This window comes from Oncorhynchus kisutch, linkage group LG29, assembly GCF_002021735.2.
Source record: "Oncorhynchus kisutch isolate 150728-3 linkage group LG29, Okis_V2, whole genome shotgun sequence".
Lineage (NCBI taxonomy): Eukaryota > Metazoa > Chordata > Actinopteri > Salmoniformes > Salmonidae > Oncorhynchus > Oncorhynchus kisutch.
In genome coordinates this window covers 2,996,083-3,017,660 of record NC_034202.2, presented here as the reverse complement: position 1 = coordinate 3,017,660, position 21,578 = coordinate 2,996,083, and the positions used below count along the sequence as shown (strand labels likewise).

The 21,578-nt window shown below is 40.8% G+C and overlaps 1 protein-coding gene across 2 annotated transcripts in view; it reads right to left on the bottom strand.

Annotated features, from left to right (window-relative positions):
• The window catches only part of LOC109873835 (protein FAM102A), a 63,204-nt gene extending 44,597 nt beyond the window's left edge, over positions 1-18,607 (bottom strand). For both annotated transcript variants that reach the window (XR_002252645.2, XM_020465558.2), the window contains exons 1-2: positions 18,525-18,607; positions 17,639-17,987 (exon numbers count right to left, since the gene is read on the bottom strand). Coding sequence is in view for 1 of the 2 variants with exons in the window: in XM_020465558.2 (XP_020321147.1) it covers positions 17,639-17,784 (146 nt within the window). In the remaining variant the exon portion in view is untranslated. The remainder of the gene's footprint in view (positions 1-17,638; positions 17,988-18,524) is intronic.
• Between the last annotated feature and the right edge of the window lie 2,971 nt (positions 18,608-21,578).

Below are 21,578 nucleotides of genomic sequence, written 5' to 3'. Positions count from 1 at the left end.
AACTCAACCAAATGAAAATCAGAACTAGACGTTGATGTTTGTGCCCAGTGGGAATTGATCTATTAAGTGGAGATTTCTCAAAAATCATTCTCGCGATAGCACATTGGTAAGAGGCAGTGGCAAATATCAAAGCTGGCTTGGTTAGAACCCTGGATGGGAGACCAAAGGGATAGCTGTAGATAGATCAACTCTCCAGTAGGAGGTGCTGTAGATAGATCAACTCTCCAGTAGGAAGTGCTGTAGATAGATCAACTCTCCAGTAGGAGGTGTTGTAGATAGATCAACTCTCCAGTAGGAAGTGCTGTAGATAGATCAACTCTCCAGTAGGAGGTGCTGTAGATAGATCAACTCTCCAGTAGGAGGTGCTGTAGATAGATCAACTCTCCAGTAGGAGGTGCTGTAGATAGATCAACTCTCCAGTAGGAGGTGCTGTAGATAGATCAACTCTCCAGTAGGAGGTGCTGTAGATAGATCAACTCTCCAGTAGGAGGTGCTGTAGATAGATCAACTCTCCAGTAGGAAGTACTGTAGATAGATCAACTCTCCAGTAGGAAGTGCTGTAGATAGATCAACTCTCCAGTAGGAGGTGCTGTAGATAGATCAACTCTCCAGTAGGAAGTGCTGTAGATAGATCAACTCTCCAGTAGGAGGTGCTGTAGATAGATCAACTCTCCAGTAGGAGGTGCTGTAGATAGATCAACTCTCCAGTAGGAGGTGCTGTAGATAGATCAACTCTCCAGTAGGAAGTGCTGTAGATAGATCAACTCTCCAGTAGGAGGTGCTGTAGATAGATCAACTCTCCAGTAGGAAGAAGCTGTAGATAGATCAACTCTCCAGTAGGAAGTGCTGTAGATAGATCAACTCTCCAGTAGGAAGTGCTGTAGATAGATCAACTCTCCAGTAGGAAGAAGCTGTAGATAGATCAACTCTCCAGTAGGAAGTGCTGTAGATAGATCAACTCTCCAGTAGGAAGAAGCTGTAGATAGATCAACTCTCCAGTAGGAAGTGCTGTAGATAGATCAACTCTCCAGTAGGAAGAAGCTGTAGATAGATCAACTCTCCAGTAGGAGGTGCTGTAGATAGATCAACTCTCCAGTAGGAGGTGCTGTAGATAGATCAACTCTCCAGTAGGAGGTGCTGTAGATAGATCAACTCTCCAGTAGGAGGTGCTGTAGATAGATCAAGTCTCCAGTAGGAGGTGCTGTAGATTGATCAACTCTCCAGTAGGAGAGCTGACCAGCCTTTTGTTTATTTTCTTATAGTGCATATTACATTGAAGATCAGACGTTGTTTCAAGGTACAAATTCACCGTATTTTAAACGGTTTGTCTATGTTGAAAATTGGTTACCGTGATGACATAATCCCGTGGTTGAGATTTCACCCTCAAAACATTTTTTTTTACGTGGATACATTTTTTCTAATCCAATGTATTTTCCACATAGATTCCACATCACAATACGTTGTCAAATTACGTTGAAACAATGTTGATTTAACCAGTTTGTTCCCAGTGGGTAAATACCTTCAGTGTAGCTTCAGTAGGCTGAATGTAAAAAAAAGAGTGGTGCCGACAGAGCGCTGATAGCTTGGCACTTCCTAAGTGAATGGGAGTGTGTGTTTATGCAGTCAAGAGAAAGGAGTAGACAGGGAGAGGGATAACAGAGCAGTCAAGGGAAAGAGCGAGGCCAGCCTTGTGGAATTCTCCAAGTCATCATAACGACAGACACAAAAAAACACAAACACTGCACATTCCCACACACAGAGACTGGACATTCCCCCATGTTGACATTCCCACCTTCCTAGTGCAACGGGACACCAACTGGACAGTGGTGCTGGTTGACCACCTCACCTCTGACCTTTGAACCGAACCGTGATTGAGTGACTGAGTGAAGCGCAGCACGGCGCAGACAAAGGCCCTGTCCAGTAACAACACCTAGTTCCTTTTCCCTAAAAACCTAAAGACTTTTTAAGTATAAGCACTACAGCAAACGTTCCACCTAGCTTAGCCAAGGGCAATCTACTGTAATACCAAATTGATTAGTAACCAGACCTAGTTGTTGGTCTGACTTCTAGGCTGAAGTTCCTGGGTGTAGGTTTTTGGGCTTCAAGCCCCTAGTCCTATCCCTTTCAGACATACAGGAAGTGCCTCAGGGGGAGAGGGTAGGGGTAGTTTCTGGAAGGGGCAATAACTCTGAGGAGGAATGAGGGCTGAGGCAGAGCAGCTGGGAGACAAAAGGGAACCACCAATACCTCAGAACCTGAGAAGTCCCTAAACAACAGAACAGACAGGGAGAAGCCATGAAGCCATGATGACTCAGCTAATATGGGCCTAAAGGTAAAGGACGGCAGGGAAGCACACAGTAACTCCTCACATTCTGAGTGAATGGATTCACATAGGAGTGGAGCGAATCAAATGAGGTTGCTCTGAGGGAAACACTTTGTGATATCTTTTTGTGTGCGCTAAGAGTGTGCTGTTGTGTGTGAGAATATAGGGGAATGACTGTGTGTTTGAAGCCATTGCAGAGAAGAGAGAGAAGAGAGCGCAAGAGAGAAGTGGAGAAGAAAGTCTGTGGGCATAACTGAGCTTTCATATTGGCACATAGGGTATGGATCCCCATCAGCAACGAGCAATGGTGAGATAATGATGAGGTAATCAACTTGCTTGACAATCATAGTAGCCTCAGAATTACAAACTCAAACATACACACACACCTGTTCCACTACAACACACTTTAGCCTCTTTAGTGCACTCGGGTAGAGCTGGGACGACAAACTGAAAATGATCGACACCGACCAAACCGATCTCTTATCGCCGGCATTTTGCTGATATCATTCCTTATGATAAGTAGCCTAAACTAGAGTTCGAAATTAAATAAGTTTGCTAATATGGGTGATTGTTAATGGGACATTTGATGGCTACAGCTATCAAACTACTAGAAGTTTAAAGGAGAATTGAAAAAAACTGGTGTACATTAATGATAAAAGTATCATTCTATTTATCGTTATCACGTCAAATCAGGCAATTTATTGCAATATGAATGTTGGTCCATATCACCCAGCTCTACAATCTGGCTTAATAAATAGCCTGCCACCTCACACTACCCTACTAGCATATATGGTTCCTTGGAAGTGGGTATGTGCGTTTTTATGTTTCCCTTTGGTTCTGGAAACGAAGCCATACGTTTTCTGACTGTAGCCCTTTCCTGCAGTCAATGACCAAAGGCGGCCTTATGGCTGGAAAGAGAGTTTTTTAGATGCTGAGAAAAGAATGTTTATGTTTGTAAATAACATTCTTAGAACAATCTTTGAACTAGAGGTCGACCGATTAATCGGAATGGCCGATTAATTAGGGCCGATTTCAAGTTTTCATAACAATCGGGAATCGGTATTTATTTTTACACCTTTATTTAACTAGGCAAGTCAGTTAAGAACACATTCTTTTTTTCAATGACGGCCTAGGAATGGTGGGTTAACTGCCTTGTTCAGGGGCAGAATGACAGATTTTCACCTTGTCAGCTCGGGGGATACAATCTTGCAACCTTAACTAGTCCAACGCAATAACGACCTGCCTCTCTCTCGTTGCACTCCACAAGGAGGCTGCCTGTTATGCGAATGCAGTAAGCCAAGGTAAGTTGCTAGCTAGCATTAAACTTATCTTATAAAAAACAATCAATCATAATCACTAGTTAACTACACATGGTTGATGATATTACTAGATATTATCTAGCGTGTCCTGTGTTGCATATAATCTGACTGAGCATACAAGTATCTGACTGAGCGGTGGTAGGCAGAAGCAGGCGCGTAAACATTCATTCAAACAGCACATTCGTGCGTTTTGCCAGCAGCTCTTCGTTGTGCGTCAAGCATTGCGCTGTTTATGACTTCAAGCCTATCAACTCCCGAGATGAGGTTGGTGTAACCGAAGTGAAATGGCTGGCTAGTTAGCGCGCGCTAATTGTCGTTGTGTTGCTGGTTCGAGCCCAGGGAGGAGCGAGGAGAGGGACGGAAGCTATACTGTTACACTGGCAATACTAAAGTGCCTATAAGAACATCCAATAGTCAAAGGTTAATGAAATACAAATGGTATAGAGGGAAATAGTCCTATAATTCCTATAATAACTACAACCTAAAACTTCTTACCTGGGAATATTGAAGACTCGTTAAAAGGAACCACCAGCTTTCATATGTTCTCATGTTCTGAGCAACAAACTTAAACGTTAGCTTTCTTACATGGCAATATTGCACTTTTACTTTCTTCTCCAACACTTTGTTTTTGCATTATTTAAACCACATTGAACGTTTCATTATTTATTTGAGACTAAATTGATTTTGATGTATTATATTAAGTTAAAATAAAAGTGTTCATTCAGTATTGTTGTAATTGTCATTATTACAAATAAATAAATAAAAAATTTAATCGGCTGATTAATCGGTATCGGCTTCTATGGTCCTCCAATAATCGGTATCGGTATCGGCGTTGGAAAATCATAATCGGTTGACCTCTACTTTGAACATTACCAATGTTTTGTTGTGGTTTTTTTGGAAAGTGTCTTAATGTTCTGAGAACATGACTTAAATAAAATCACGAGGAAACCCGCAGAAAACTTTATGCTGAAGTACTGTAATTCCCAGGAGGAAACCTGTAGGGAACGTTAGTTATGCTGAAGTACTGTAATTCCCAGGAGGAAACCTGTAGGGAACGTTAGTTATGCTGAAGTACTGTAATTCCCACAGAAGCACATTGTTTCTTAATGTTCTCGGAGCTGAGAACATCACTTTAAATAGAACCAGGAGGAAACCTGTAGGGAACGTTAGTTATGCTGAAGTACTGTAATTCCCACAGAAGCACATTGTTTCTTAACATTCTCGGAGCTGAGAACATCACTTTAAATAGAACCAGGAGGAAACCTGTAGGGAACGTTAGTTATGCTGAAGTACTGTAATTCTCACAGAAGCACATTGTTTCTTAACATTCTCAGAGCTGAGAACATCACTTTAAATAGAACCAGGAGGAAACCTGTAGGGAACGTTAGTTATGCTGAAGTACTGTAATTCTCACAGAAGCACATTGTTTCTTAACATTCTCGGAGCTGAGAACATCACTTTAAATAGAACCAGGAGGAAACCTGTAGGGAACGTTAGTTATGCTGAAGTACTGTAATTCCCACAGAAGCACATTGTTTCTTAACATTCTCGGAGCTGAGAACATCACTTTAAATAGAACCAGGAGGAAACCTGTAGGGAACGTTAGTTATGCTGAAGTACTGTAATTCCCACAGAAGCACATTGTTTCTTAACATTCTCGGAGCTGAGAACATCACTTTAAATAGAACCAGGAGGAAACCTGTAGGGAACGTTAGTTATGCTGAAGTACTGTAATTCCCACAGAAGCACATTGTTTCTTAATGTTCTCGGAACAATTTGAGAACATTCCTTTATGCTGAAGTGTTAAAGTTCCCACAGCTTGAAAGTTGTTTCTTAAAGTTCTCGGAACTATTTGAGAACATGTCAATGTCAAACCAGTTGGAGAACGTTCCTAGAACATTACCAAAAATGCAATTAAATGTCACCATATTTGAACTTTTAGGAAACGTTCTCTTAAAGTAATGAAGTACCAAGAAAATAACGTTATTTTGTCAAGTTACTTAAATTTGCATAGAATGTTAAAGCCAAGCAACTATCCTGCACCATTCCCAGAATGGTGTGGGAAGGTTGTATGCAAAATAACTATAGGACAGCCATGCTCTCACCAAGCACTAAGAAACATATGGTTCTCAGAACGTTAGGTGCTAGCTGGGTAAGGTCTTAGGACCTCACTTCAGACTTAATTCTCACTTTTGTGTGTGTGTGTGTGTGTGTGTGTGTGTGTGTGTGTGTGTGTGTGTGTGTGTGTGTGTGTGTGTGTGTGTCTTTTCTGTCCTGTGGATGGCGTGACGACCCTTTCATCTTCTTCATCCCTTCTTCTACCCCTCCTAAAGTTCCTGGGGCACAGGCACTACCCTCCTTCTTGATGCTGGGATAAGATGGAGGGAAATACAGGGAGATACTTTTTGACAATATATTGTATTGTTTTGACAATATCGCAATATTATTTTTGCATTAGTTGGCTGTACCGGCACCAAACTCCAATATTTTTCATTCATAGCTTGTTTTCCATCTTCTTTTTAAATTAGGGAGCCAATTTGTTTTCAGCACTTTTATTTCCATGAATGATCTTTCTTGTCCCTCTCCAGGAGACATATGTTGTGCAATATGTTTGGAACATCAAATCGCAATAAAATCACAGTATCGAATCGCGATCCCATTAGAATTGTGAGAATCGCAATACATATTGTTTCGGCACCTAAGTATCATGACAATATTGTATCGGAGGTCCCTGGCCATTCCCAGCACTAGTTCACACCCAGAAAAACTTTTTCCAGAGGGTCACTGGAATCAAAAGTCTAAGGCCAATCATTATGTTTGTGCATTAGTGACTGAGCATCAGAAAAGTGAAAGACACAATAATGTGTCTCTCAAAGGATCACAAGACTCAAGACTCAAGACTGATCAATAAGGTATTGAACAACACTGGTCAGTAGAGATAATTCAGAGAAGTTACTACACTACACCACTGAACTGAAAACATTGTGTGTGTGTGTGTGTGTGTGTGTGTAGTTGTACCAACGATTGCTGCCAGATGAAGAAGATGCATCGCCTCCTCCCTTAGATCCCCTTCAGAGCTGATGTAAATATCCCCTCCTCTACTCTCCCACTGTTCTCATCTCACTTTCCACTTATCCCCTTATCCCATCTTCTCCGTAGCCATGCTAGCTCTTGGGGGCCAATCAGGACAATCTGTCTCTCCATGAGCAATATCAGTGTGTGTGTGTGTGTGTGTGTGTGTAACGGATGTGAAACGGCTAGCTTAGTTAGCGGTGCGTGCTAAATAGTGTTTCAATCGGTGACGTCACTTGCTCTGAGACCTTGAAGTAGTAGTTTTTAAGCAAATATTGAAATTGCGATGTCACTTGCGATTTAAATCAAAACACTTGGGTGAACTGTTGGAATCTTTTCTTTAGAAGATACTGTTGCACAAACAACATGCTGATGTAAGCCTACACCATCACTGGTATCAGGCGGTTAAAACACAGTTTCAACTCGCGACACAGACCAAACAGACCAGGCCGGGGTTTAGGGTTTTGTAATCTAAAGGCACAACCTATATTCGAGCCAATGTCTTACGTACACTGAACAAAAATATAAACGCAACATGTAAAGGGTTGGTCCCATGTTTCAAGAGCAGAAATAAAAGATCACAGAAATGTTCCATAAGTACAAATGGTTTATTTCTCTCAAATGTTGCGCACAAATTTGTTTAGATCCCTGTTAGTGAGCATTTCTCATTTGCCAAGGTAATCCATCCACCTGACAGGTGTGGCATATCAAGAAGCTAATTAAATAGCATAATAATTAACAGCATAATAATTAACAGGTGCACCTTGTGCTGGGGACAAAAAGGCCACTCTAAAATGTGCAGTTTTGTCAACACAATGCCACAGATGTCTCAAGTTTTGAGTTTTGCAATTGGCATCATTTAATATTCATTTCTCTACCATAAGCCGCCTCCAACGTTGTTTTAGAGAATTTGGCAGTACGTCCAACACAGCCTCACATCCGCAGACCACGTGTATGGCGTCATGTTGGTGAGCAGTTTGCTGAGGTCAACATTGTGAACAGAGTGCACCGTGGTGGCGGTGGGGTTATGGTATGGGTGGGCATAAACTGAGATCCTGAGGCCCATTGTTTTAGGCCCATTTTGTGGATTTACACGAAGAAGAAAAGCAGCGTTGTTGACATCTACATCTTGTTATGTGTGCTGCATTGACCATGCAGACTGAACGCAAGTGATGTTGTCGAGGAACAACAAATGCGCTCCTTAAGTGACAGGGTGTGGGGCTTGGTCTGTGTGGAAAGTGGCATGGAGAGGGAGGAAGAGGAGAGATAAGACCTGTTCTAATAAAGCATTGTGTGCATCTTTAATGGCATTAGCGTAGTGCATGGATCATCAACTAGATTCAGCCGTGGGATCATTTTTTCTTGAGCGGATGGTCAGCGGACCGGAACATAATTACAAATAACATCAAGACTACAAATTGACTACAACAAGCCCAAACATAACTAATATTTGACCAAAACATAATCATTTCAAACATTGCATACATTTGTATATGATCACATACAGTATATCTCTCTATTATCCCATGGGACTACTTTGGAACAGAGTTCCAAAATGAAAAACACTTGGAGTTGATTTGCTGGTGTTTTTAGAGTCTTTTACGTCCCCCCCAAAAAATAAGGAATAAAAATAAATGTTTTGTTGCCTTTTATGAACGAATTTCATACAATTCTACATCATTTACACGACAGAAGGCATTAGCAGAATCTTTTTTAATACCACACAAGCGACTGAAATAAGTGGCTACTCTGACAAACTGAGATCAATAAAAACAACCTGGTCTTGAATGCAAACAATAGCCCAGGCCAATGAAGAGACACAGATTATTAGGAAGAAATATATATTATAGGCTACAGTAGGCTACTAAATAAACATCCCAGTGGCACCGACTCACCCAATGATGAAGATGAAGCCTAGGCTACTCACCGGTGATAGCCGATGTACTCACGCCAATAGCCTATCTCAAACAAGCTACCTTGTTTCGACTTCATTCCAACAAAAAAATGCAATGTGAGTACCTTGAATTAATGTGGAAAACTGATTGAATGTCATCGACCTACAGAAATGTTTTTTTAACCTAAATACAATGACATGGTGACATGTTTTTTGTTGACCTCACGTTAGTTTGACAACTCAAACAAATGTAAATCATTATCTTCCCTCCTCATGAAATGACATCTGTGGCCAGTGAGTTGTTACTTCTGTTAACACTCATTATCTTCCCTCCTCATGAAATGACATCTGTGGCCAGTGAGTTGTTACTTCTGTTAACACTCATTATCTTCCCTCCTCATGAAATGACATCTGTGGCCAGTGAGTTGTTACTTCTGTTAACACTCATTATCTTCCCTCCTCATGAAATGACATCTGTGGCCAGCGAGTTGTTACTTCTGTTAACACTCATTATCTTCCCTCCTCATGAAATGACATCTGTGGCCAGCGAGTTGTTACTTCTGTTAACACTCATTATCTTCCCTCCTCATGAAATGACATCTGTGGCCAGCGAGTTGTTACTTCTGTTAACACTCATTATCTTCCCTCCTCATGAAATGACATCTGTGGCCAGCGAGTTGTTACTTCTGTTAACACTCATTATCTTCCCTCCTCATGAAATGACATCTGTGGCCAGTGAGTTGTTACTTCTGTTAACACTCATTATCTTCCCTCCCCATGAAATGACATCTGTGGCCAGCGAGTTGTTACTTCTGTTAACACTCATTATCTTCCCTCCTCATGAAATGACATCTGTGGCCAGTGAGTTGTTACTTCTGTTAACACTCATTATCTTCCCTCCTCATGAAATGACATCTGTGGCCAGTGAGTTGTTACTTCTGTTAACACTCATTATCTTCCCTCCCCATGAAATGACATCTGTGGCCAGCGAGTTGTTACTTCTGTTAACACTCATTATCTTCCCTCCTCATGAAATGACATCTGTGGCCAGTGAGTTGTTACTTCTGTTAACACTCATTATCTTCCCTCCTCATGAAATGACATCTGTGGCCAGTGAGTTGTTACTTCTGTTAACACTCATTATCTTCCCTCCTCGTGAAATGACATCTGTGGCCAGTGAGTTGTTACTTCTGTTAACACTCATTATCTTCCCTCCTCATGAAATGACATCTGTGGCCAGTGAGTTGTTACTTCTGTTAACACTCATTATCTTCCCTCCTCATGAAATGACATCTGTGGCCAGTGAGTTGTTACTTCTGTTAACACTCATTATCTTCCCTCCTCATGAAATGACATCTGTGGCCAGTGAGTAGTTACTTCTGTTAACACTCATTATCTTCCCTCCCTATGAAATGACATCTGTGGCCAGTGAGTAGTTACTTCTGTTAACACTCATTATCTTCCCTCCTCATGAAATGACATCTGTGGCCAGTGAGTAGTTACTTCTGTTAACACTCATTATCTTCCCTCCTCATGAAATGACATCTGTGGCCAGTGAGTAGTTACTTCTGTTAACACTCATTATCTTCCCTCCTCATGAAATGACATCTGTGGCCAGTGAGTTGTTACTTCTGTTAACACTCATTATCTTCCCTCCTCATGAAATGACATCTGTGGCCAGTGAGTTGTTACTTCTGTTAACACTCATTATCTTCCCTCCCCATGAGGGAGAGAAATTAGTAAAACTAGACATTGAAATGACATCTGTGGCCAGTGAGTAGTTACTTCTGTTAACACTCATTATCTTCCCTCCTCATGAAATGACATCTGTGGCCAGTGAGTTGTTACTTCTGTTAACACTCATTATCTTCCCTCCTCATGAAATGACATCTGTGGCCAGTGAGTTGTTACTTCTGTTAACACTCATTATCTTCCCTCCTCATGAAATGACATCTGTGGCCAGTGAGTTGTTACTTCTGTTAACACTCATTATCTTCCCTCCTCATGAAATGACATCTGTGGCCAGTGAGTAGTTACTTCTGTTAACACTCATTATCTTCCCTCCCCATGAAATGACATCTGTGGCCAGTGAGTTGTTACTTCTGTTAACACTCATTATCTTCCCTCCTCATGAAATGACATCTGTGGCCAGTGAGTAGTTACTTCTGTTAACACTCATTATCTTCCCTCCCCATGAAATGACATCTGTGGCCAGTGAGTTGTTACTTCTGTTAACACTCATTATCTTCCCTCCTCATGAAATGACATCTGTGGCCAGTGAGTTGTTACTTCTGTTAACACTCATTATCTTCCCTCCTCATGAAATGACATCTGTGGCCAGTGAGTTGTTACTTCTGTTAACACTCATTATCTTCCCTCCTCATGAAATGACATCTGTGGCCAGTGAGTTGTTACTTCTGTTAACACTCATTATCTTCCCTCCTCATGAAATGACATCTGTGGCCAGTGAGTTGTTACTTCTGTTAACACTCATTATCTTCCCTCCTCATGAAATGACATCTGTGGCCAGTGAGTTGTTACTTCTGTTAACACTCATTATCTTCCCTCCTCATGAAATGACATCTGTGGCCAGTGAGTTGTTACTTCTGTTAACACTCATTATCTTCCCTCCTCATGAGGGAGAGAAATTAGTAAAACTAGACATTGAAATGACATCTGTGGCCAGTGAGTTGTTACTTCTGTTAACACTCATTATCTTCCCTCCTCATGAGGGAGAGAAATTAGTAAAACTAGACATTGAAATGACATCTGTGGCCAGCGAGTAGTTACTTCTGTTAACACTCATTATCTTCCCTCCTCATGAGGGAGAGAAATTAGTAACGGAATTACAAGGCACAAGGCAATGTTGATTAAACTTACAGAAGGCTAATAATTTATCCAAAACAAAATATAAGTGTTGATATTAGTTGACAGGTGTCTTAACTTCAACATTATTGTGTTTTGATGTACTTCTAATAACTCTGAAGACTTTTTCTGGTAGATGTTGTTTAAGTCCCTAGATGGAAATGCCCACACACACACGCATACTGTTATGCAAAATACTCAAAAGATGTCAAAAGTCAGTATCTGTTATCTCAAATAAACTAAGTTCATTAAAACAATTACTCATGGTATGTTTGTACATGGTATTTGTGTAAAACACTTTTTCTACACACCCCATGAGGTCTGTCCAACACTCATAACATGACACAACTAACTGCTAACTAATTGGTGGGAACATTTTCTTTATGTTTACTATTTTCTACACTGTAGAATAATAATGAAGACATTAAAACTGCACTTGAAGAATTCCAAGAGTGTGCAAAGCTGTCATCAAGGCAAAGGGTGGCTACTTTGAAGAATCTCAAATATAAAATATATTTTGATTTGTTTAACACTTTTTTGGTTACTACAGGATTAATGTGTTATTTCATAGGATTGATGTCTCCACTATTATTCTACAATATAGAAAATAGTAAAAAATAAAGAAAAACCCTTGAAACCAAAACTTTTGACTGGTAGTGTTAATTTAACACAATATGAACTATTCTTTCTTGGATGGATGCCAGTTACATCACAAGGGAAAATCTAAGAAAAAAACACAGATTTGGATCATTTTTTTTCACTCAAGCTGGAAAACGTTAAGCATTCAGCGGAAACATATTTCCTGTGAGAGTGGAGGAAAGGGGTCAGAGAGAAAAAGAAAGAGAAACACACAGAGAGGGCAAAGAACAAGAAAGAAAGGGAGGGAGTTAGAGGAGATTTCTGCCCGGTGGGAGTGACACTGACAATGTACAGGTGTCTCCATGGTAACTTATCCCCGTTGACCCAAACATATCACCAAGCACGCTGGGGAACAACAAACATGACCAACTCCAAAACAAATAAACAGGTCATTTTTTCCCCTTGTGCACAAACTTCTTACAACTTTCTACTTTTTACAACAACGTAATAATAATGTAAGTAAACAAAGTGTGAGAGAGCCCTTCCCAAAGGAACAGCAGGAGAGAGCCAGCTAAAGGGTGACCTTGGCACAGTAAATGTCGGGAACAAAGTGTGACATAACAGCAGGGCCAGGGGCTAACATTAACTCCCCCAATGCTAAATACTGTAACACCCCTCGCCTGCCACTCCAGTGGTTTTCGGCCACCCTCAAAACATGAATGAAGGCGCCAGCCAGCGGGTATTGTAGTTTCTGCTTTCTGAATTTGATGATTGGTGCCATGATACCCTCATTATATGGAATCTGGGAACAGTCGAGCGGAACACTGAGACAATCCTTCACAATGAAAAGATTCATTAAAACAGTTTTAAGTTCAAATCAGTCCCTCCACTCTGCCCATAGAAGAGAAATAACATAGGAGAAACAGACAGGGGCATAATTTCGTGTTATTATGTTAATCAAAAGTCACGGTACACAGGCAATGTTTGCAGTGTAGTTTCAGCATAAGATACACATTATATTCACAAAAGCATTTGGCTTTAGTTAAAACACATAACAAATTCCACTGAGCTAGTGTCTTCCTTCTATTGACTGTACTGTTGTGAGAGCCAGAGAACAAGAGAAAGAGAGCAAGAGAGCAGTGACTTGGAAAACAAAAACCTGTCTGTCAGTGTCTGCAGTATCAGTTTTCCCATCTCATTATTTCTCGCTCTCTATTTCTCCCTCCTCACTTGTCGCTATCCCTCATCTCTGTCCCTGAATACAGACTGGCAATGTTCTGGAACATTCATGACATATCTCCCAGCCTACCCCTTGTCCCTGTATATATATATACGATACACACACACACACACAATTGTTGGGACCAAGGATTGACTCAGGGTACAATGGGACTGCCAGTGCCTGGTACAAGGAGATTGGGCCAATTCTACCACGGGACTTGATAAACAGCAGTGCCCACTGTCTTGCTCACACACACAGTTCTGGAAAAAGCCATTGAAGCAGACAAATAAATTGAAATAGACACTGACTCAAGAACATGCTCCTCTCAGACTATTAAAAGCAACAGGCTCAAGATAGAAATTGCAATACAAGCCATGGGCGGCAGGTAGCCTAGTGGTTAGAGCGTTGGGCCAGTAACAAAAAGGTTGCTAGATCGAATAACCGAGCTGACAAGGTACAAATATGTCATTCTGCCCCTGAACAAGGCAGTTAACCCACTGTTCCTAGGCTGTCGTTGTAAATACATTTGTTCTTAAGTGACTTGCCTAGTTCAATAATAAAAGACTTGCATTATTTGAGAAAAACACCTCTGTCATATTTTCCACCTTCAAATCCTTTCAAACATACACACTTAATCAGATGGTGCAGTGGGCCACATGCACAACACACATTCAGTCATTGACAACACCTCTGCATTGGAGGATATAAACATTTACAGCTATACCCATGATAAACAACCAAATTTGAGAAGTGTGTTTGAGTTCCAAGTTCCTGTGTGCACACAAGGAATATGCATGGCTGTGTTAAACCATGACTGCTGCATACGCATGATAGGTCAATAAAAGCTCTGGTCACTGACCCCCCCAGTATTCAAACTACAAAACGGATAGACCAGACAAGGTGTGCTCCTCTTTCAGAGGACATTGCAGTTGTCTATTGTAGCTGTTATTCACATTATGCCCGTATTCAAAACCCCAGCCACCACACTGGGCTACTACGGGACAGCCAATGGAAACATGTCTGTGTCAGAGAGCTTAACAGGTTCGGCTAAACCAGTGGTTCTCAACCAGTAGGACGCCTGGGGGTACTTGACCTATCCACAGGGGGTACTTGAGAAGACCCATGAAACAATAGGCTTACTGGGAAAATGCACACGAGGGGGAACTTCAGGGGTTCTCTTGGTAGAGCAAAATTCAGTTGGTGGTACAGTAAGAAAAAAGGTTGGGAACCACTGGGCTACACAAACTAGGTTGGTAGCAGTGGCATACGGTGAAACAGCTGTCTCAGAGTCCATCTGACCTTTGTTACTATTGTCAACAAATCCTTTGTTTTACTTTGCAGAGTCCATAGAGTCAAGGATGTCAATAATGACACCAAGACTTCTACAACTACTGATACATCATACTTTGACTTATGTACTGTATACGTACGTGGTGGTTAGGTGCTTTGACATATTTACAGTTTGCACCCAAACTAGGAATCTGGTTGGTTGGTTTGCAGAGCTGTCAATCCAAGTGGAGCAACGTTAGGTCAGGGTCTTTTGATTCAGCGTTGCCTTGTCGACATTACAGACATCTCGTCAAAGTTGCCAACTCAGTCTCTTCCAGAGTTGAGACACAAATCAATGTCTCTTTTTCAATTCAGGCCCTTTCATACAAGCAACATATGCACGAGAATGAGGGATGTAACAACAACCCTTGTAACAGTCCCTGGGGATGACAATAATGTTGGCCAGCACTGTAGAATCTAGCCATTTATCTAATCCACTATTTCAAACCCTGACAATATTAAATGAAGTGCTTTGACGACAGAGTTCTCTCCATTAAGCAAGGCAAATGCTCACCCAGCCAACTACGGCTCATTTACAGTCACGTCAAACGGAGCAGCCAGAATAAAAACAAAGTAGCAGCATTTGCATTTGTTTAAGCTGTTTTCTAGTGACATTTATTTCAATACATCCATAACGATGGGCTAATGAGGCGTGATTTAGCCTGGCATAGAAAATGTGCTCACTCTTCAGGACACTGTTGTTCAGAGGAGCTAGCCAACAACACAGCTAACACAATCCCTGCAAACAGAAGCTGGAAAGACTGCAAACTAGCTGTACTTCGTTTCGTTTGACCTTTTTTCTAATGACATTTCTTTGTATATATCAGTAAAAATTGTGTTCATCACTATTGGACAACTGAAAATCGAATTTGAATATTGAAACAATGTTGCAAATGTCAGAGAGACAGACAGTAAGGTTTATACAAATCTCTGCTGATGAAAACTAAATGTTTGTCTAAAAGAAATGTGAGATCATTTCTAGATGCTTTTTATAGGGGAGACCAAGTTTATAAATTGCCTGGCTGGGCTGGTGAGATAGTGGATTGCGCAGTCAGATGGAAAAGAGTAAATATGCATTTTAACGCCATAGCTGGTGGTAACTTGTGGAATAGATACCAGCTGGAATGCAGTTTTAATCAATCAGCATTCAGGATTAGACCCACCCGTTGTATAAATCTGCATAATACCCTGACAGATCTCCCTCCCTCTCTCTGCAGGCTAACTAGACCCTGGTGTCTTAATCAAAGACAGTAATTCCTGGGAGACAGTGGATGAGATCATTACCCAAAACGTGATGAGAGGGGGAAGGAGAAAAACAACTGTAGCAGAGAACTAGGGCTGTAGCCTAGTGTAAATAGACTAGGGCTAGACCTGTGCTAATGTGAAGGGTTAGAGTAAGTGGACAAGTGCAGGAATATAGTAAAGGGGTTACGTTAGAGTAAATACAGGGGATGCTACACACTGGTGGGGGGGTTGCTGCTGATCATTTTTGGTAGACGGTGGGACGGGGCACCACTTAACAGACCGCTACTATAGATCGATTAACCACCCTGTCTGGCGGGCATACAGCTATAGGAGGATTACAACTGTTATGAGAAGGACTGTTTTGCTTCGGAGTACTAGAGGCATCCATGGATTTCCACATTTCCCCCATGCCTGAACATATCCCCCATGCTGAGATATAAACACACAATTACAAATGGAGACTCCCAGATGGTGTAAGATGAGTGTAGGAATGTAATTAATTGAAATGAACCAAGCATGTGAAGTATAACTGTCTACAAAAGCACTAGTTTCCACCTTATCAGTCCACATTTGATATTTAACTCAAAACAATTTATTAGGGAAAGAATTGCTTGGAAAGGTCACTGCCACCACCACTGTCTGCCAACTTCAGGCGCTGAGTGTGACAGGGAAACGATAGGAGCACTCACACACATTCACAGCAAGCAATTTGACGCAATACAAATACAAAATAGGCCTACTTAAACATAAATTCACATATACATCAATGTCTTGGGAAATCATTGTTGCCAAAAAAGGATAAAATGGAGATATCCCTATATCATTCCATTTAAACAAACTGCTAGAATTATTATTTGGTGTCTGCACACAGAAAAGTGTTTGTTTTCTTAAACAGGCAGAGTGACACATCTGCAAAAAGCAACAAATATAATGCACAGAAACTAAATATAAAATTGTTATTACATTTGTTGCAACTTTTGGCAGGGATCCAAGTAGCCAATTCACAGAGTGCAAGATCCTATTATTCTCGAGATCCTATTATTCTCAAGATCCTATTATTCTCAAGATCCTATTATTCTCAAGATCCTATTATTCTCAAGATCCTATTATTCTCAAGATCCTATTATTCTCAAGATCCTATTATTCTCAAGATCCTATTATTCTCGAGATCCTATTATTCTCGAGATCCTATTATTCTCGAGATCCTATTATTCTCAAGATCCTATTATTCTCAAGATCCTATTATTCTCAAGATCCTATTATTCTCGAGATCCTATTATTCTCGAGATCCTATTATTCTCAAGATCCTATTATTCTCAAGATCCTATTATTCTCGAGATCCTATTATTCTCAAGATCCTATTATTCTCGAGATCCTATTATTCTCGAGATCCTATTATTCTCAAGATCCTATTATTCTCAAGATCCTATTATTCTCGAGATCCTATTATTCTCAAGATCCTATTATTCTCGAGATCCTACTTTACTCTTAAAGAAACATATATTATGTTTAGAAAACTGACCTCGCTTATAATAGCTACCTAATAATCCTCTGTTTACAATCCTAATAGGTGTGCTCCGCTTGTCATCTATTGTGTAGGCCTACTCCTTCTTGTGCCTACATTGATAAAACTCTTGTGCCAACCTACATTGATCAAATCAAGCTTTCAGGACATTCAGGCAATAGCCTAGCCTGGGTGCCAGCCTGTTCCTGCTTTCTTGCAAACCCCTTACAGAATAGCCTACACTACCCCATGTAAAAAAATGTATTGACATGATAATTGTTCTTACCTGGATGATGAGATGGCAAAGTCCCCACCATCCAACAATCGGATCTTGCAGAAAAGTACCCCGTTGACAAACGGCACGGCTGTGAGCTCCTCCAATGTAAAATGGATTTGAAACTTGAACTTCTTCTTTTTCATTAAAAACGCCATTGAGATGGTTGAACTGGTGAACTGAAATATGTCAATAATTGATAGGTTTATGCAGCAGAAATATTCCTAAATTAAACCTTTGGGATTGACCAACAAAAAGGATAGGAAATTAAACAAAGTAAAAATTTCGTTTTCAATCAGGAGCTTGGAAGTCCTTGATATTGTTGGCTCAGTATCTCTGATGACCCCGTGTTGATTCGGACCTGGAGCAGGGAAAAAAATACAATTATAGGTGCTTTATTACGATCATATATGCTGGAGATGATTACAAACACATCTCACATGTTATCCCCAATTTATTTCAAATAGGTTTCATTAAATATCTATAAAAAAAACTTTATTACGGTATTCAATTTGGCCAACTCGAAAGAAAAGATTTTGAAGGCATACCCTACACAGAATAAATGCTTTGTAAAGATGTGGCTTTTCTTTACACCGTGTTGGTTATGGGATTTGGAAATTACAATAAACTACACCATTCCCCAAACAATTTAATACACACATATATTCGCTAATCGGTGATTTCCAGGAGTCAGCATCCGTCAACAATAACAAGGAAAGATAGTTCGTTCGTCCCATGACCAATTCGACTCTTCTGCATACATTTTACCAAGTATTTCTTGTCAACCCTCCACGCAAACACAATCGCATTTCACCCACAGGCCGACATTAATTCACCAAAGTGATACACAACACAAGCCCAACTCGAAGGCAGTGAAATGATGTCAAAGTCGTTTTACCTCATGTTCAACGAAGACAACAGGACATCTCCCCAGGCCAATTAAACGGACATTCATACTTTACTTTGAATCAGGGTGGTCTGGTCCCTCCTCTCTTCCAAACAGAGCAGCTAAGCACCGCCTTTGGCTTAGAGAAGCGTGTAGGTTGCGTTTTGCATCATGTTTAATAAGTCACCTGACTTGATACAGTCTTTACATGTATAAACATCTTAAACATTAGAATCCATTTATTGTATCCAATCAAAAGTGATATCATTTTCTGTTCATTAATACACCTCAATCAACATTTTAGGCAAAAAAAAATGTTTAAACGATGTAAGAACATTATTGCGTTCCTCTATAGACTCTCAACATATGACTATTATGTGAAAACGTAGGTTTATTTGTAGTCCTGAGAAATCACTCAAATAAGTCATCTCCACGCTGTAATGTCAAATTGTGATTGAAATCTTAACATATACCGCCATCTGCTGGTAATAGTAACATTGACGTTGCATCCCCAGATTCGTATTGCATTAAAGGACACCATTTACAGTAAGTGGTATCAGCATCAACTAACTGTATTTTCCCAGCAGATCCCCAATATTTCAGTTAATGAAATAGTGACATAATTTAAAACACTACAGAGATGAATGGGTCAGATTCAGTCATACAAATGCAATAAAATAAAAATAGAGAAAAGGTTGAAAAATACTAAAGTAACTACGAATATTTAATGGTATCATGTAAACAAAGTTTATTTTGTTGCTATGATTGTTTAAATATTTGATATCCCTTGGAAAAATAAAAAAATTCTGCACAGTTACAAAATCATGATGCAATTCTGGCCCATTGTCTGTAAAGAAAAATGTCTTCCATTCCAATTTCATATAAGGAATAACAACTGAAATAATACAACAGATTGCTCCAAGATGGCATAGCAGCCAGACGTCTTTTGTCCTCGTCTTAAGCCAGTACATGTCCAGGCCCGTCTGAAGTTTGCTAGAGAGCATTTGGATGATCCAGAAGAGGATTGGGAGAATGTCATATGGTCAGATGAAACCAAAATATAACTTTTTGGTAAAAACTCAACTCGTCGTGTTTGGAGGACAAAGAATGCTGAGTTGCATCCAAAGAACACCGAACCTACTGTGAAGCATGGGGGTGGAAATATCATGCTTTGGGGCTGTTTTTCTGCAAAGGGACCAGGATGACTGATCCGTGTAAAGGAAAGAATCAATGGGGCCATGTATCGTGAGATTTTGAGTGAAAACCTCCTTCCATCAGCAAGGGCATTGAAGATGAAACGTGGCTGGGTCTTTCAGCATGACAATGATCCCAAACACACCGCCCGGGCAACGAAGGAGTGGCTTCGTAAGAAGCATTTCAAGGTCCTGGAGTGGCCTAGCCGGTCTCCAGATCTCATCCCCATAGAAAATCTTTGGAGGGAGATGAAAGTCCGTGTTGCCCAGCAACAGCCCCAAAACATCACTGCTCTAGAGGAGATCTGCATGGAGGAATGGGCCAAAATACCAGCAACAGTGTGTGAAAACCTTGTGAAGACTTACAGAAAACGTTTGACCTCTGTCATTGCCAACTTTTGTTATTGACCAAATACTTATTTTCCACCATCATTTGCAAATAAATTCATTAAAAATCCTACAATGTGATTTTCTGGATTTTTTTTCTAATTTTGTCTGTCATAGTTGAAGTGTACCTATGATGAAAATTACAGGCCTCTCATCTTTTTAAGTGGTGGCTAACTAAATACACAATTGGTGGCTGACTAAATACTTTTTTGCCCCACTGTATTAGTTCCACCACCCACACATGCGATGACATCTCCTGGTTTCAATGATGTTTCTAGAGACAATATCTCTCTCATCATCACTCAATACCTAGGTTTACCTCCTCTGTATTCACATCCTACCATACCTTTGTCTGTACACTATACCTTGAAGCTATTTTATCGCTCCCAGAATCACTCCCAGAAACCTCCTTTTACTCTCTGTTCCAGACGACCAATTCTTATTGCTTTTAGCCGTACCCTTATCCTACTCCTCCTCTGTTCCTCTGGCGATGTAGAGGTGAATCCAGGCCCTGCAGTGCCTAGCTCCACTGCTATTCCCCAGGCGCTCTCTTTTGATGACTTCTGTAACCGTAATAGCCTTGGTTTCATGCATGTTAACATTAGAACCTTCCTCCCTAAGTTTGTTTTATTCACTGCTTTAGCACACTCTGGCAACCCGGATGTTCTAGCCGTGTCTGAATCCTGGCTTAGGAAGACCACCAAAAATTCTGAAATTTTCATCCCAAACTACAACATTTTCAGACAAGATAGAACTGCCAAAGGGGGCGGTGTTGCAATCTACTGCAAAGATAGCCTGCAGAGTTCTGTCCTACTATCCAGGTCTGTACCCAAACAATTTGAGCTTCTACTTTTAAAAATCCACCACTCTAAAAACAAGTCTCTCACCGTTGCCGCCTGCTATAGACCACCCTCTGCCCCCAGCTGTGCTCTGGACACCATATGTGAACCGATTGCCTCCCATCTAACTTCAGAGCTCGTGCTGCTAGGCGACCTACACTGGAACATGCTTAACACCCCAGCCATCCTACAATCTAAACTTGATGCCCTCAATCTCACACAATTTATCAATGAACCTACTAGGTACCTCCTCAAAGCCTTAAACACGGGCACCCTCATAGATATCATCCTAACCAACTTGCAATCTAAATACACCTCTGCTGTCTTCAACCAAGATCTCAGCGATCACTGCCTCATTGCCTGCATCCATAATGGGTCAGCGGTCAAACGACCTCCACTCATCACTGTCAAACGCTCCCTGAAACACTTCAGCGAGCAGGCCTTTCTAATCGACCTGGCCGGGGTATCCTGGAAGGATATTGATCTCATCCAGTCAGTAGAGGATGCCTGTTTTTTTTTAAATGCCTTCCTAACCATCTTAAATAAGCATGCCCCATTCAAGAAATTTAGAACCAGGAACAGATATAGCCCTTGGTTCTCCCCAGACCTGACTGCCCTTAAGAAACACAAAAACATCCTATGGTGTT